Below are 16221 nucleotides of genomic sequence, written 5' to 3'. Positions count from 1 at the left end.
GAACAGCAACTTTCTCGACTAGTTATTCTTCAATGTCCAGGAAAGGACATTAGCCTCATGGGTCAAACCGGTCAGGGAATTTTCCTTCGAAATACTGTGAAAATAAATGGTCTGTCATTTGATGCAACGGAAATGCATTAGTTCCTGTGGGAGTGCTGTATGATAGAGCTTATCTAACTTGCAGCGTTTAAACACAAAACACACATTGTTCTAAAGAGAAAGAAAAGAATAAGGGCAAGAATAGTTCAGACACGATCAGCATTCACTCACCTCAACCACTGTCTCTGTCTGGCATTGATCGAGCTCAGTTCAAAGCCTCGTGTCTTTTGACGGTTTGATAACAGACACTAGTGCTGCTCGACTGCACCTGCAAACCAGACTGCTGACAAACATTCATCTCCACCCAACGACATTCAATAGGCTGTTCAAGCAGACATAAGTAGATGAAATGAATTTAAGGCATGCGATACACCACTGATCGATCTAAAGTGTACATCAAGCCCATCTCATAGGTTGGTGTGTAGCAAGTTAGTTATCAAGCTAGTTTTCCATATTGGTTTGATGGAGTGTTTTGGTATCATCCTTTGCTTGGAGAGCATGGCATTTCTAGGGTGAGCATAACGCTGATCAATGATCATGTTGATTCTGGAGCAGTGCTTTTTGGTTAGGAGACTAATTAAAGGAAAAGCTGCTCTCAAGGCGAGAGGCTGAAACATGATAGAGAGCAAATAGGGAGGAGGGTAAGAAACACCATGGAGATGAGAGTTAGAATATCGGTAATGAACCAGAGACTTATCCAGTGATGTTGAAAGATTTCAAATGTGTGCTTTGAGGCTCAGTGAGCCACAGGTGTTTGAATATCGGTATTAATATAGCATTTCTTCTCTCAAAATATTTGCGTTTCTTCTTTTCACTATTCTCCTCAGGGTGGCTTTTATAAAGGTGTAGCGGGATCTCAGGTGACTCTGTCCAGTTTGGTGAATCAGAGCAGGGCCATGCTGGAGGAACAGGCCAGACATCTGCTGACCGAACCAGAGAGGCAGACCATGGGCTACTACATCCAGGAGTACCGCGATGGTCACATCGGTGTTGAGCAGCTGGTCATGGCCCTCTTTGAGCTGTTCAATACACATGCCAAGGTGGAGGAATTAAATTACTCTTTATAAATCTCTTCAGAAAATGTGCATGTTATAGAATACAAATCTGTCACTAACGTTTTTGCTCACTAGTGTATTTCTTTAGTATTTATACTTTTTATATTTATTGTTACACAGAATTAAAAAAAGAGTAAAAATAGTAATATAGTAATAGTAATTGTAAAAAAAACTTTTTTTTAAAGATTTTCTTTTTATTTTAAGATTTAATATGGTATTTTTTTAAACTGTGCAAGTTTTTTGAATCTTTGTCATTTTATTTATTTTCTTATGACGATAATGCTGGTATATGACAGTACATTTTTTAAGGATACACTGTTGTTTTGCACAAATTATTACATTTACTTATCAGGGATGCATTGAATTGATCAAAAAGTGAAAGAAAAAACTTTATAATGTTACAAAAATGTCAATTTTAAATATGATGTTCTTTTGAATTTTCTATTCACCAGAATAAGAACCCTGTCTGTGTGTGTATATATATATATATATATATATATATGTGTGTGTGTGTGTGTGTGTGTGTGTGTGTGTAGAGTTTATGACTGCCATCTGAAATTTTCTTCTAAAATTAGTATTTTTCTCAGGATCCTATGTTTATTTTCAGTTATTTCATCTTAATGGCAATGAAAAGAACCTATTCATTGCTATTAAAGTGAAATTACTGAACCTATGCATGAGAAAAATGCTAATTTTAGAAGAAAATTTCAAATGGCACTGAATTCTTCATATATATCACAGTTTCCACAATAATATTAAGCAGCACAACTGTTTTAATAATAATAATTATAAAAAAATTATATATTATTAAATAAAAATAGTAATAACAAATATTTAAATGAGCATATTATAATTATTTCTGAAGGATCATGTGACACTGAAGACTGGAGTAATGGCTGCTGAAAATTCATCTTTGCCATCACAAGAATAAATTACACTTTTAAATAAATTAAAAACAGAAAATATTTGTTAAATTGCAATAATTTCACAATTTACTGTAGTTTATAAAAGATTAAGATTAAGATTAAAAACCCTTATCATCTCCAAACTTTTGATATTTTTTTAATAAAAGACTTTTACTGGCTGAATGAATTATTAGTAATAATATACATAACACTGGCACTATCAAAAAGTGTCCTCAGTATATTGTGCCATCATTGTCTGGTGATTTAAAGCAAGTATAACCTCAAAATACATTCCCATTTATAAACATATTAAAGCCCCTGAGATTAAAACAATTAACGTGAGCCCGGTCACATTCACGGCTCTGTACATGTGTGTGTGTTTGCAGTTCTCTCTACTGTCAGAGGTGAGGGGGCTCGTGACCCCTCAGGATGTGGAGAGATTTGATGCCCTGGTTTTGAGACGAGAGATTGAGGCCCTGAAGGCGAGGCAAGGTGGCGGAGCTGGGTTTCAAGATTCCTCCTCCATGGTCTCGTACCCTGATACGCTGGCCTCCTCCTCAGCCAGCTTCATGACCAACACCACCCTCAGCTCCGCACGGGTAAGAAAGAACATCCATATTCAGAATGCGTTGATGAATCTCTATTGAACTCTTGTGTGCAATTATTATTGAATCCGACCAATTGTGTCTGTATCTATAATTTTAGACAGGAAGTGTTTAAGGCTGTGCATCTGTATTGCTGTGGGATGGGTGGATGGCATTGTTATTGTGTGTGACATAAAAAGCCGTTCACAAAATTGCTGGGCAATTTGGGCACAAAGAAGGCGTGTGCAGATTACTAGGATACAAGATGAAGGGCTGTGGGAAACAGCTTTTGTCCTTTCTGTTGAAGGCTTTTACGTCCATCACTCGAAACCTGTCTGTCCTCCTGTCTCGCTCTGTCCAGGCATGTCTCACCTCAGCTCATCCAGGTCTCGTTGTGAAAGCACAGCTGTTTAGATTCGTAGCCGTCTCAGGGGTGTGATGTTGCTGTGACAGATGGAGAAGAGTTTGCTGACAGATTTTTAAGCCTGCTGACTCCCAGTGTAAATTGCAGGAACAGTTTAACACCGCATTCCCTATCCCTCTCAATAAAACAGGAAAGACTCCTCTGGCTGATAGATTTGATGGAGGTAGGTTAAACAATCTCTCGCTTACCTTTTCAAAATGTACCATAGTAACCATAGTTCCCTCTATATTACCATAAAATACATTACTGACCTTAAGTACAGAAGTAATGTTCAGAGCAGTTTGTCCCGCACCATTTCTACTGCTGATATGAATGATACATCAAATGATCCAGATTATTGAGGAGAGGTGTTCTATTACTTTTCAGAGCGATTAGATTTATGATTTTTGCCCAGCGAGCGACGAAATGGCTGAAAAAAAAATCACTTTTATTAACATTGAAGGAGGTACTTGAACGATATCTAGGGACTGGAATATCATAGAGACTTATGATGGGGAACTTTTCGGCCGCTAACCAATCACCCAGAACACACGAGCTACTGCATAGCAACACAAATCCACTCTGAACACCCTAGCAACGCAAATCCACTCAAAACACCCTAGCAACTGCATAGTGACACTAAAGACCCACATAGAACACCCTGGAAACTGCATAGCAATGTGAACAAATCCACTCAGAAAAGCCCAGCTACAGAGCAACACTAGAAATCCACAAAACACATTAGCAACTGCATAGCAACACACATAAATCCTGTCAGAACGCCATAGCAACTGCATACCAATACAAACAAATCTACTCAGAACACCTTAGCAACTGCATAGCAACACTACAAACATCTAGAGCGCCTTAAGAACTGCAAACACAAAACAAATCCACGCAAACACCTTAGCAAATAAATAGCAACACATAACAATACAATCAAAAGACCTTAGCAACTGCAAAGTAACACAAACAAATACAAACAGAAGACCTTAGCAACTGCATAACAACACTACAAACATCTAGAGCGCCTTAAGAACTGCAAACACAAAACAAATCCACGCAAACACCTTAGCAAATAAATAGCAACACATAACAATACAATCAGAAGACCTTAGCAGCTGCAGAGTAACACAAACAAATCCAGAGCACCTAAGCAACTGCATAGCAACACAAAAAAATACAATCATAAGACCTTAGCAACTGCATAGCAACACAAAAAATACATGCAGAGGACCTTAGCAACTGCGTAGCAACAAAAATCATATCACGTAATAATAATAATAATTAATAATTTTCCATTGGTAGTTACAAGGTCTGAATTACAGTATAATTCAGTCCTTGAATAATTCAGATAATATATATACAGATATAAACTCGCAATTACAAGTTAACAAAGTCAATCGCAAGTTAATATTTTGCAATTCTGAGAAAAGAAGTCAGAATTGTGGTATAAAAACTCACAATGTGGGGAAGAAAAGTAAGAATTTCGCAATATAAAATCAGACTTGGAAGAAAGTTTATAACTCTCAATTTTGACTTTACATATTGCTATTCTGACTTTATAACTCGAAAAAAGTCAGAATTGTGAGATGAAAACTCAATTATCTTTTTTTTTAGCTTCCATAACCAGTAACTATAACTGTGATATTTTGGTGGTAAATGTGGTTACTATGGAATTCGGTTTGGGTGTGTCTCTCTAGCCAACACACGTTAAACTAAAATGAGCTTGCTATGTGGGTTTGTTTTTAACACACACTCACATACACAGGTAAGTAATACAGCACAGTCTACATTCTCTGCATGGGTTGATCCCTCATGTCTGATATCTGTCTGTGTATCTGTGGGTTGCAGTGCTCTGACATAAGTACATGCATGCATGACTCAAATCAAAAATGTGTCTCCTGTGACACTGTCCCTTCACCGTGAGTAATTTGTTTGTATATATGTACCTGTGTTTGTGTGTGTGTGTTTGTGTGTGCACTTTGGAAATGAGCGAACGTATTTGTATGCAAGCTTTGTTCGTGGCCCTCCTCTGTGGATTGGTGTTGTTGTAAGCTTGCCAGCTCTGGCTCTGGTAATTACAAGAAGCAGCATCGGCGGCCTACACTGCAGCCCCGCGGAGCTCCACAGACGAAGCGCTCGCTCTGGGACTCTCATCCTGGTACCGCACCTCATCAGCCATATGCAGAGCTGTCACCACAGATAAGCCCCCCCAGACAAAAAAAAGTTGTCTCACAGAGAGCGTCCTGATTTATGCTCCAGTGGAGCACAGCAGGGGATTGTGGGAAGGTGGAGGACCTGAGCCAACACAGTGCAGTGTCTTTCTGAGTCGGCTGTTCTGTCTGTTTTAATTTGAAAGAAGGGAACGGAACATTGTGTCCAGCCAAATAATTAATGTCATTGGCTAATTTTTGCATTTGAAAGACTGGAGTTAGAATTTTTTTAAACATTAATAATAATGAATTTTTGTTGCGTGAATGAATTTCACAATATTACCGTTTTTATAGGTTTGATCAAATACATTGGTGAGCCTTAATGTGTGAGATTCCTTTCAATATATATATATATATATATATATATATATATAAAATCCTACAAACTTACTTTTTTTTTAATGCTAGCGTATATACTTAGATGTACAGTTATGAAACTGTTACAAAACTTGCATAATTTTGATACAAAAATCACTAAAAAACATTTGTACTGAGAAAGTTCCATAAAAGTTAAGGGTTAAAAGCTCAGTTAAGGATTCATTAACTGATTCAGTCTGATAAATGAAGCTGTTCATTAAAATAACTCATAGATCACTTGTAACTTTAAAGGAACCAACTCCTCAGACTCATTTGTTCATGAATTCAGTTTAATGTGTATCATGAAATATAAATGTGGCATATGTGAATTCTAAATTGTACAATTATACAGCAATAAAGTACAATTATAACAGGAACGACAGTCAAAACACATAAAACAAACTTAGTCCACAAGTGGTGAGAACATAAATCAAGTGAATTGATGAGGCTTTTGTTTTGTGGAGGGGAGTTTTAATGAGGGGAACCACAGGTCTGAATACAATCAGCCGTCAACGTCACAACATCACCTCCCTCTTATTCCACCCAAGCACGCGAATCAGGGCTTCTCTTGCTCTCTGTTGGACAGAAAATGAGCCTGGATGCGAGATTGAAATTTAGGACTGTAAGTGCAATTGTGTTTTGATGCCTCTCTGTGAAATGGGCTCTCAACAAAATGCCGTTTGGATTGAACTTTTGTTTAGGGGATAAACACACAGCTGTGTTTTTCATTTGTTTCACAGTGTCTTGTTCTCGTTTTCTCTTTTGTTTTTCTCTCTCCCAGGACGATGGTGTTGCAGAGAACAACGGGGAACAGTCTCTGGAGCATAGCAGTGCCCTGCCAGACATCTCTCTGGTAAGCCCTTCAGTTTGAGGAGGAACAGGAAAGATAAAAGAGGGGGAACAGAGAGAGAAAGGGGAGTGCTGGAATCTGCTGAGGTGTGGAATAGAGCACATTATGAGAACTGGCAGTGAACACCTTGAAAAGTACCAGGGGCAGATTATGACCGGTGTGATGATGGCTTTTGAATGAACCCCGAAATTTAAAACTCTCAACATAGGGGTAGGCGGTATGACAAAGTGTTATGTCACAGGAAATGTGATTTTTGTATCAAAATAACAATATATTTCATATGTAATTTTTCATTTTGAATCTAGCAAATGGTATATGATAAAAGGATATAATCTAATGAGATCAATTTAATGTTTAAATATTACTTGAGCTCATTAGATAATTCTGTTGTTTTAATTGCCACTTGATGGATGCTAACCATTCTGATTTTAATGTTATTCAAATATGGGTAGAATATTTTCAATTAGCTTTAATTCTTATATTTTCATTTTGTTTTTTCAGTTTTATATTTTCAGTTTAATATTTTAGTATTTTTAGCTTTAGTATATATATATATATATATATATATATATATATATATATATATATATATATATATATATTTATATATCTCAATCAATTCTAGTGTTAGTTTATTTTTGGTTTAAGCTTTATTTTAGTTTGTAATTTTAGTAAAAGTACAGCTTACTCGTATTTCTAATATTTGATAGTTCATTTAGTTTTTCACCTAATATTTAATTTAATTTATTCCAACTTCTTTTTTTTTCAATTGACCAAAATGTTTTTAGTAGTTTTAGTTAATAATAACACTGATGAAAACCAAAAGATAAGATTCATAATAGACAAATGATAAATCTGGCCTCAGTACAATAATGATTATGAACAAATATGTGATTTCAAAACAGAAGACTTTCAAAACTAACAATACTAATGTTACTAACATACACAACTAACAATACACACTTTTGACCACACATTGTGTATTAATGCAGCAAGCTGATGTTGCTAAACTGTTATTCCTTCAGTCCTAATCTTTATTTACTCCATGTATCTTGTCACTGTCATGTGAAGATAACGTACACAGAGCAGTCCTGCACATTGGTGAGAATATATCTACAGTACAACAGTATAGCAAAATCTCTTCTGTTGACATATTTTATACTGTCATGCCGCTCTATCTCAAACGGTTGTAAAGGCTCGGCTTCTCAGACAGCTGATGGTTGTTTGACGGAAAGAGTGAAAGAGAGAAATAGACAAGATGATGACACTTTCGCTGACGGCTGCCCGTTGTGAGAAAAATGGCCAAGGAAGATTGGGGTCTTTCTCAGAAAGTTTTCTGTTGGTAATCTGATGAAACCACATCAAGCATCAGCACAGCTCTATCAGGCGCTTCCACAGGCGCAAGTCTGGATCATGTGAAAGTAAAGTTTCCAGGGAATTTCCAGACCCAGATGAAAAAAAAAACACATGCAGATGACTCGCAATTCGGTTTGATTGCTTTCTGATGGCACTGACACCTCATTCATCTGGCTTCTGCTCACCCAGCCTAAGTTTGTTCATTTCCGTGTTTTTTTTTTTGTTTGTTTTTTTTTTTTTTTTTCATTTGGTCTGAATTAACCGATTGTTCTTGTCCTCAAAGCAGTGATTTGTGGGTACTTGTCATATGTTTTAATGTATGGGTGTGTATGGTGCATTATAAGCTGTGAAGACTGTGATCTCCTTTGAAATATAACCTGAAGTATGGCTAACACTCTCCTCTTTCACCCTAGGATGAGGTGCATTCCACCTCAGATCCCCCTCCTTCCTTTAAACCTCTTCCCCCCCCAGGGCTTCAGCGCCGGCCCAGTCGAAAAGCCACGCTTAGCAAACGTCCCTCTTCTAGCTCCTCCCAATCGGGCTTGTACTTCACTGCCCCTTCTCGTTCCCAGACCAAAGAACCAAAACACCCAAAAGCACCCAAACCTCACACATCTCCTCCTGATACCTTCAAGATAGACGTCCCAGCACCTCAGCTCTCAATAGTGAGTCAGCTTCCTATCGGACCATTCCCCCGGGTCCAGTCCCCTAGTAAGTTAAAGCCTGCTGTCCAATCCTCATCTCCGATTCCTCCTCCCGCCCCTAATGTACCTGCACCACCTGGGCCACCGCCGCCGCCGCCTCCTCTGCCTCCATGCCCAGATAAGCCCACCCCTTCTTCCCCAGTATCCAATCAGCATTTTGTCATGGTGGAGGTGCACAGGCCCAACGCTGAGCCTGATGTGAACGAGGTGCGGCCGCTGCCACAGGCGCGAGGTGAGACTGGCCAGATTTGATGCATTGTGGGCAGCTGAAGATATTTCATGTATCATTAACCAGCTGTCGATTTCTATCCAGTCTGGTTATTTAATGGCTAAAAATTATTTATCCTAAGTCCTCAAAAGGAAAAATGTTCCTTTTGAAAGAATTAGTTCAGATATTAAAATTCGATAATTTTACTCCCTATAGATAATAAAAACAATAAATAATAATAAGATACTTAATTTTAATGCTGGCCTGAATAAGCTATTTTACATAAAAGATGTTTACATAATTCACAAGATAGCATAATACCTGAATTTACCAAAATGACCACATTCAAAAGTTTATAACATTTGGTTCTTAAAAACCAAGGAATTTTTATGGTTGTTAAAATTTGTTAATCTGCAGATTATGCAAATGTATTATTTCAACTGTCTAACCCTAACTTGTCTATCTGTGTATAGAAATATTATAACTGTTCAAATTTACTTTGAACTCTTGAAATGTCTTTTAAAGCATTTTAATCCAACTGAAATCATATAAATACTGGAATGTGCTACACAACTTTTAAAACCTGGTTAATGGTTGCATAAGTCGCATGACAAATAAAAATATTATCACTGTGTACAAAAAGGCATACTGTATAGTAGGTAGTACATTTTATTTGAAACTTGTTATAGTATGAATAATTGTATGAATGAAATTTGGACATACTGCACCCGCCTTGTTACCACTAGCTGCGTTTCCATTACTGATTTGCGCAAAAGTTTTGTGATATTTTAAAAATGTCGATGAAAAACTATTGCAAAATGACGGCGTTTCCATTAACCAATGTTATAATGTTTTTTCCTCTCGCGACAAGTCAGTAGGTTTACATATATCGCAATAGCCATTATTTTTAATCAAAGGAGATTTAGGCGTGTATCTTTAGTGAAGCAGCATGGCATTGACACAAGCATTGACTAAAGTGACTGCGTCAGAGCTGTAATGTGGATGGGATAAATTAAATGCACACTTCAGAATTTAGCAAGAAGTAGTGGGTCATCAGGATGCTTTTTGCCTACTGTTTTAGAAACATTATAAATTCAGATATACCGGAAAGGAGGCATATTTGGGTAAGAATATGTGTTTTTAAATCAGCTCAACATAGTAAACATGTTTCAAATCCTCTGATGGGATGAAATGATTACCTGGAGAAAATACAATTATAAATTAAGCCTGACCAAAAAACTGTTCACTGGCAGTGACTTTTGGTAACTAGAGCTGACCATCCAGACAGTAAATAGGGCACAAATCGAGCAAAAGCGGTGTATTCCAGAATTAAGTCTAGTATTTGCTAAGTAAGACTAACATTGTTTAATAATGCAATCGTGACTCAGCTTTGTCTAGCATGTATAAGTTAATCAGGCCTTGGCGCTGTGCACATGCTCTGAAAGACAGAGCTGACACACAATGTGTATTTAATCCTTTAAATATTTCATTACGTGTTGTCAAGTATTCTTAGAAAACATGTAGCTTGACTAAACAAAACCCCTCTACACTCGATTCTAATTGCATCTGAATGCACTTACTGTCACCGTCTTCTTGTAGGAGGGACATTATCCCAGCTGTCAGACAGTGGACAGACACTTAGTGAGGACAGCGGTGTAGACATTGCCGAATCTGGACGTCTCAGTAAGGATAGCAGCCCACGTCCCGCCCGCACCAGAGCCCCACGGGATGGGCACGGAGGAGAAGAAACATCTGCCAAACCGGTGAGACCGAGAGAGAGAGAGAGAGAGAGAGAGGGGGGGATGTGTTAATAACAGTGTCGGTGTTAAAAGTGTAAATGAGAGTTAAGGAGTCTTTACAGAAGAGTGCAGTTGCATAATTTCCTCCCCCTCCCTGGGACTGAGCGTGCTTGACTTTTAACAATTAATTTTCACTTTTCTTCTTTTGGTACATACATTTCCATAAGTTTTTCTGTTCTTTCTTTGTTGACTCATCCATCTCATCTCATATCACTGATCCAACAGCTCTCTGAAAAACCAATCTCAGTGTGCTGAATCAAGACACGTCTGTCTTCCTTTTGGCCGTCCTTTAGCTATTTGCTTCCTGGCTTTCTGATACGCATGAGCTGTGTTGTTGTTCTCGCAGAGTGAACTAATAGTGCTATCTGAGGACACTGTGGTTGGGCGTAAGCCACTTCCTGTGGCCCAATTTTAGGCCGTCAGACTCAAAGCAGTTTGCATCATCAAAGCCAAATTTGTCTTTGCTTCCTATCTCTGTTCCCTTTCATTCTCTCTCCCTCTCTTTGATTTGCTACTCTCCTGTCTTTCTTTTTCCATCCTGTCTCTAATCTGTCTGTAAATCTACCTTGCAGCCAGGTCTGTTGGAGCCCATGTCCACTCTAGTGAGAGTGGCAAAAAGCACCAGTACTCTGGGCATCGCAATAGAAGGCGGGGCAAACACACGTCAGCCCCTCCCACGCATTGTTACCATACAGGTAAGTAGCCCATACAGGGTTCTGTTAAATACAGGGTTCAGAGGTGGAAAGTCCAGTGGTCAGAAAGTAAAAGTCCTGCCATATGTTTTTTTTTTTTTTCTTAACCTGGACTTTCCACCTCTGACAGGGTTATTTTACATAAAATAAAAACAATTATAAAAATCTAATAATAATAAATATGTATATTTTTATAGATTTAAAAAAAAAAATTTGGTTACATTTCTATTTTTATAATTATAAGTAATTATAGTAATATTTAATAAAAAAATATATTTACAAATACACATATACAAATATACAATACAAATATATGTACAGGTATATGCATTTTATATTTGTATTATTCTATAAAATATAAACAAATAAATATATTTGTATTTATTTTGTTTATATCTATTTTTTATTATATAATAACAGTAATATTATATATATATATACACACTGTAAAAAATAAAACCTCTCCAATTCAAAAATTTCTATTGGCTGGTTACATCAACATATTTTCAATTGGCCTAAGTGAATTTATACAATTAAATTCACACTAATTCAGTTTGACACACTGTTTGTTCTGTAGACAGCTTGAGGAGAGGAGTTCTATTACTGTTCTATTAGTTGATTGTCACCAGGAAGATGGTAGTCATATCTAGGAGCCAGAAGGTCATGGAGACTTCTTAGCAGGCTCTTTTGACTTGGTTTAGTAATCAACCACCTAGAAAGCCCTAGCATCCGCATAGCAACTTTTAAATTACACTTAACAGCACATTGACCAACATGGCTTGATTATTGTAAAGGCAAGCGCCACACATTTTCTCCTGTTGTAGTTCATCTAGCAATACTGAACCCTCAGTCAGGTCTAAAGCAGATGTGGAGCCTGAGACAATGACAGACACAGAATGAGTCCCTATCCTAAGCTCCCTTATATATATAGGTCTATAAGAGCACCAACAGCTTTGCTGAATTAAATGAGCGCAGGAGTTGTGGGCAGCTGTAGCGCAGAAAGCAGGTGTTGATGTTTGACAACATTGTGGCAATGCATTATTCCTGGTTCTGTCTTTTCTAGTACTTAAAATCTCAAGCACTCTGTTGAACAGGCTTGTGGGAATGCTGCTGGCTCGGTGTGCAATTTGTAGAGCGAGTTTATATGTGAAAGGCTTTCTATGTTTTTACGTGTGACTGTGCTGGAGGGGAAATAATGTGCGTTTTAAGAAGGGGACGGCTTCGGCTCTGAAATTACAGTGCCGCTGATTACCACTGATTTAGCATCAAATCAGCAGCTTATTAATAAAAGATTGAGAGACGGGAACAGAAGAACAGGAGAGCAAAAATAAGAATATAAGAGACAGTGAAAGTAAGCTAGAAGAAAGGAAGTAAATGAAAGCGATTGAAAGACGTAGAAAGTGCGTCTGGGGAGGAGAGAAATGGACAGGCATGAGTGGGTTTTAATTCCCTGGCTGCAGTCGGTTCATCAGCGTCATAATGAAAATCCAACCACAAAAGCGACTGTAGATTAGATAATGTGGAGCTCTATTGTTTCCATCATTTTTAGGTGGTGAATGAAAGAAGATGAGGTGCTGGTGAGATCTAAGTGGGTGACTCTTGCATTTCACCCTCTATTAGTTTACTACTTCCTCTTGCATAGGTGCTGTCATTCACTAAAGCAGACTCATGTATGATCAGTAGTTTAAAGCCAAGGATCAAAAGGGTTAAATTGGGATTTTGGAAGCTGAGGGACCCTAAAATCTGTTGCTCTAAATTATTATCCTCAAAAAAATGTACAAATAAAACCGATTACAAAAAATTTATGATGTGGACTGTCAGATGAATATTGCACACACACAAAAAAAGACAATTGCTTTCTAGAGTTCAAATCTGTAATCTGATTGGTTGGATTTATGTAAATACCAGGTAGGTTCTTATGGCTTTTCAGTTTTTATTTTGTCCTGAGAAACAAAAGTACCGTGTTGTTTACAGTTCGGAATTGTCTGTAGACACTGTTATGGATGTACAGCAATTCTGACTGCAAAGACAACACACATTTCTTTGGTGTTATCAAGTGTTCACAGAAACCGCTGCTGGATTATTTGAATGAGCTGGCATTTTCACTTAAAGGGACAGTTCACCCAAAAATGAAAATCCTCTAATCGTTTACTCATCCTCATGTTATTCCAAACGTATGATTTTCTTTCTTTAGTGGAACACAAAAGAAGACATTTTGAAAAATTACTTTTTTTGTGTGTCCACGAAATGAGCCCAGTGCTGTTTACACCACAACATTCTATAAAATATCTTTTGCGTTCCACAGAAGAAAGAAAGTCATACAGGTTGAAACATCTGGGTGAATAAATGATGATAGAATTTTCATTTTTGCCTGAAATAGCCCTTTTCATTGTTACTTTATTTATACTACATTTATTTAATAGTGTTTATGGTAATACTAGTAAGGTTCCATTTGGTAACTATATTTAATGCATTAACTAACATTAACAGTGAGCAATACATTTGATAAAGTATTTATTAATCTTTGTTAATGTTAATTAACGAATGTAAACAAACGGAACCTTATTGTAAAATGTTACCGTTTTTATTTATACAGTGTACACTTCAGCGTTTTTAGAAACATCAGCTCACTAAATTAACAACTTAATTTCAGATTCAGACAATGTCCCGGATCTCTCCAATGTGATTTCATCTGGGTTTTTTGTAAACTATTGATCAGTTCTCCACCTGTGATCATTCAGAGGATGAATTGATTGTATTTTAATTTTCAAATTAGCTTTTCCTTCTTTGATTTCCCAGTTAAAAAATTCACAAACAAATGGAATATATTCAATCTAAATTACATTTTTCCCCAGAGGGAATATGAGTTTCTACTGCAAGAGAAATCCACCAACCTGTGTACCTGTATTTAGCACCAAAAATGGACTTACAAGCATATTCTGCTTCTATGTGAATGTAGCCGGTCTCATCTTCACACCCGGTCTTCAACTATCTCTCATTCTCTTTCCCACAGAGAGGCGGTTCAGCTCATAACTGTGGACAGCTGAAGGTGGGTCAGGTAATCCTAGAGGTGAATGGGGTGTCTCTCAGAGGAAAGGAACATCGGGAAGCCGCACGTCTCATTGCAGAGGCCTTTAAAACCAAAGAGAAGGACTACATTGACTTCTTGATCACAGAGTTCAATGTGGCTCTATAGGACCGTGCGAGTACCATGATGCTGGGACACTGGGACATACCATGACATGTCTTGCCATGATTAACCTCCAGAATCCTATTACATGGTTCAGCTCATTCTCCTCTGTGATGTTTTGAAACTGTGTGGACCAACCCTGCATTGACCTTTCCAACAACAAATGCCAGGATAGAGCAAAAGTTCAGTCTGTTATGTTTAAGAAGATGGGACATCTTTTCAGTTGGCTTATTCTTTGAGTTTCTATCTGACTGCAATATCACAAGAGACTCTCCGTCGAGCTTGGATGTTTGTTGTGTTTTTGATATACAATGCCGTCACAGAGTCTAGGCCCAGCATCTTTTCCTGGTGTGAGAGTTTGTGTGAACGTGTCATGGAAATCATTGTTGTTTTTTAAAAGTCATAGCTATTTTATAAGAAATAAGTTAAAATGGATCAAATGTGTTTAAATGATATATTTAAAGTTTAAGAGGTGCACATAACTACTGATTATAGCAAATAGTGATTAACTCCATAGAGATTTGAACTGATGCTTCTCACTACAGAATTCTTTGAGCAGAACTGCTGAAACATCTGTCATCTGCCTTTTTTAAACTCGTCAGCCGGTTTCAGTTTTTGCTTGCTGTTTGTGCTGTTTTGCAGGGGTTTTTTTGTAATTTCTAAACCATGGCAATCAGTCATTAGGACAGAAATGCTGGAGTCCTGAGAGACAGCTACTGTGTTCAAATATCTAGTGAGCTACCTACGTAGACAGCATTTTTAGACATTATAGGCACTAACAATTTTAAGATACCATGTTTTGGCCAAATTTTATGGAAGAAGCAAATGCATCAGGGCTCAACATTAAATAAGGATTGCTCAATGACCAGGAATTTTAAGACATGTCGTTCAAACGTTTGGGGTTGATACATTTTTCAAAGAAGTCTCTTATGCTCCCAAAAGCTGCATTTATTAGACCGAAAAATATAGTAAAAACAATATAGTGGAAATAATTACAATTTATTCACAAATAAGGAATACAATGAAATTTTTTTATTATTTTTTTTAATAAGCTTAAACGTGTAATTTATTCTTGTGATGCGAAGCTGAATCATCAGCAGCCATCACTCCAGTCACATGAGCGTCACATGATCCATCAGAAATCATTCAAGTTACATTTCTCATTATCAGTGTTAAAGTTATTTTTATAAAAAATACATTACAATAACAATAATAATATATAATTATAAAAATAATAATATATTTTAATACTTTAAAAAGCATGCTAAATATATTTCATGTAAACATTATATATATATATATATATATATATACATAGACACTGCAGAAAAATCCTTACTGTTGAGCTGCAATTTATCTTTTTTTCTTGAGGGTAATCTGGTGGACAAAGCAAGAAAATATTGATTTTTTAAAATGTTCAGTACTGATAAAAACAGTAGCATAGCAGTGGGCTAATGGCCAATGTTCACTTACTTCATAGAGCACTCCAAATGATTTGAATTTTAGCTAGGATGCTTCCTATATAGGCCATAGACAGCAAGGCAGCTCACTAGGTTTTGAGAAGAGTCCTTGAAGACATGCTGGCATTGTGAAGATTCTCGGGAAGAAAAATCATTCTCAGATTTATTTAGTTGGAGCAACAAAATGAGAAGACCCTTTATCCAGTTATGAGTGGTGAAGCAGGAACTTGACATTGCAATCAGAGATGAGCAGCCATCAAAACTAATGAAAAGTTTAGAATTTCAGCGAGGGATCTGATTGATGCATTGAAAAAAAAGCATTCAGACTGGGAAGAGGTGGCAA

At 37.1% G+C, this 16221-nt stretch overlaps 1 protein-coding gene across 2 annotated transcripts in view; it reads left to right on the top strand.

The window, feature by feature from the left end:
* whrna (whirlin a) overlaps nt 1-15381 on the top strand; it is an 85505-nt gene extending 70124 nt beyond the window's left edge. The window contains exons 7-14 of one of the 2 annotated variants that reach the window (XM_059526100.1): nt 927-1139; nt 2446-2658; nt 3198-3230; nt 6401-6472; nt 8239-8761; nt 10337-10500; nt 11109-11231; nt 14242-15381. In XM_059526100.1, the coding sequence (XP_059382083.1) occupies nt 927-1139; nt 2446-2658; nt 3198-3230; nt 6401-6472; nt 8239-8761; nt 10337-10500; nt 11109-11231; nt 14242-14424 (1524 nt within the window). In that variant the 3' untranslated portion in view covers nt 14425-15381. The remainder of the gene's footprint in view (nt 1-926; nt 1140-2445; nt 2659-3197; nt 3231-6400; nt 6473-8238; nt 8762-10336; nt 10501-11108; nt 11232-14241) is intronic. The other variant, XM_059526101.1, reaches the window with a different exon arrangement.
* Nucleotides 15382-16221: the final 840 nt, after the last annotated feature.

Source organism: Carassius carassius, chromosome 36 (assembly GCF_963082965.1).
Source record: "Carassius carassius chromosome 36, fCarCar2.1, whole genome shotgun sequence".
Taxonomy (NCBI): Eukaryota; Metazoa; Chordata; class Actinopteri; order Cypriniformes; family Cyprinidae; genus Carassius; species Carassius carassius.
Note: the sequence above shows the minus strand (reverse complement) of the source record. Positions and strands in the feature narration are given on the sequence as shown.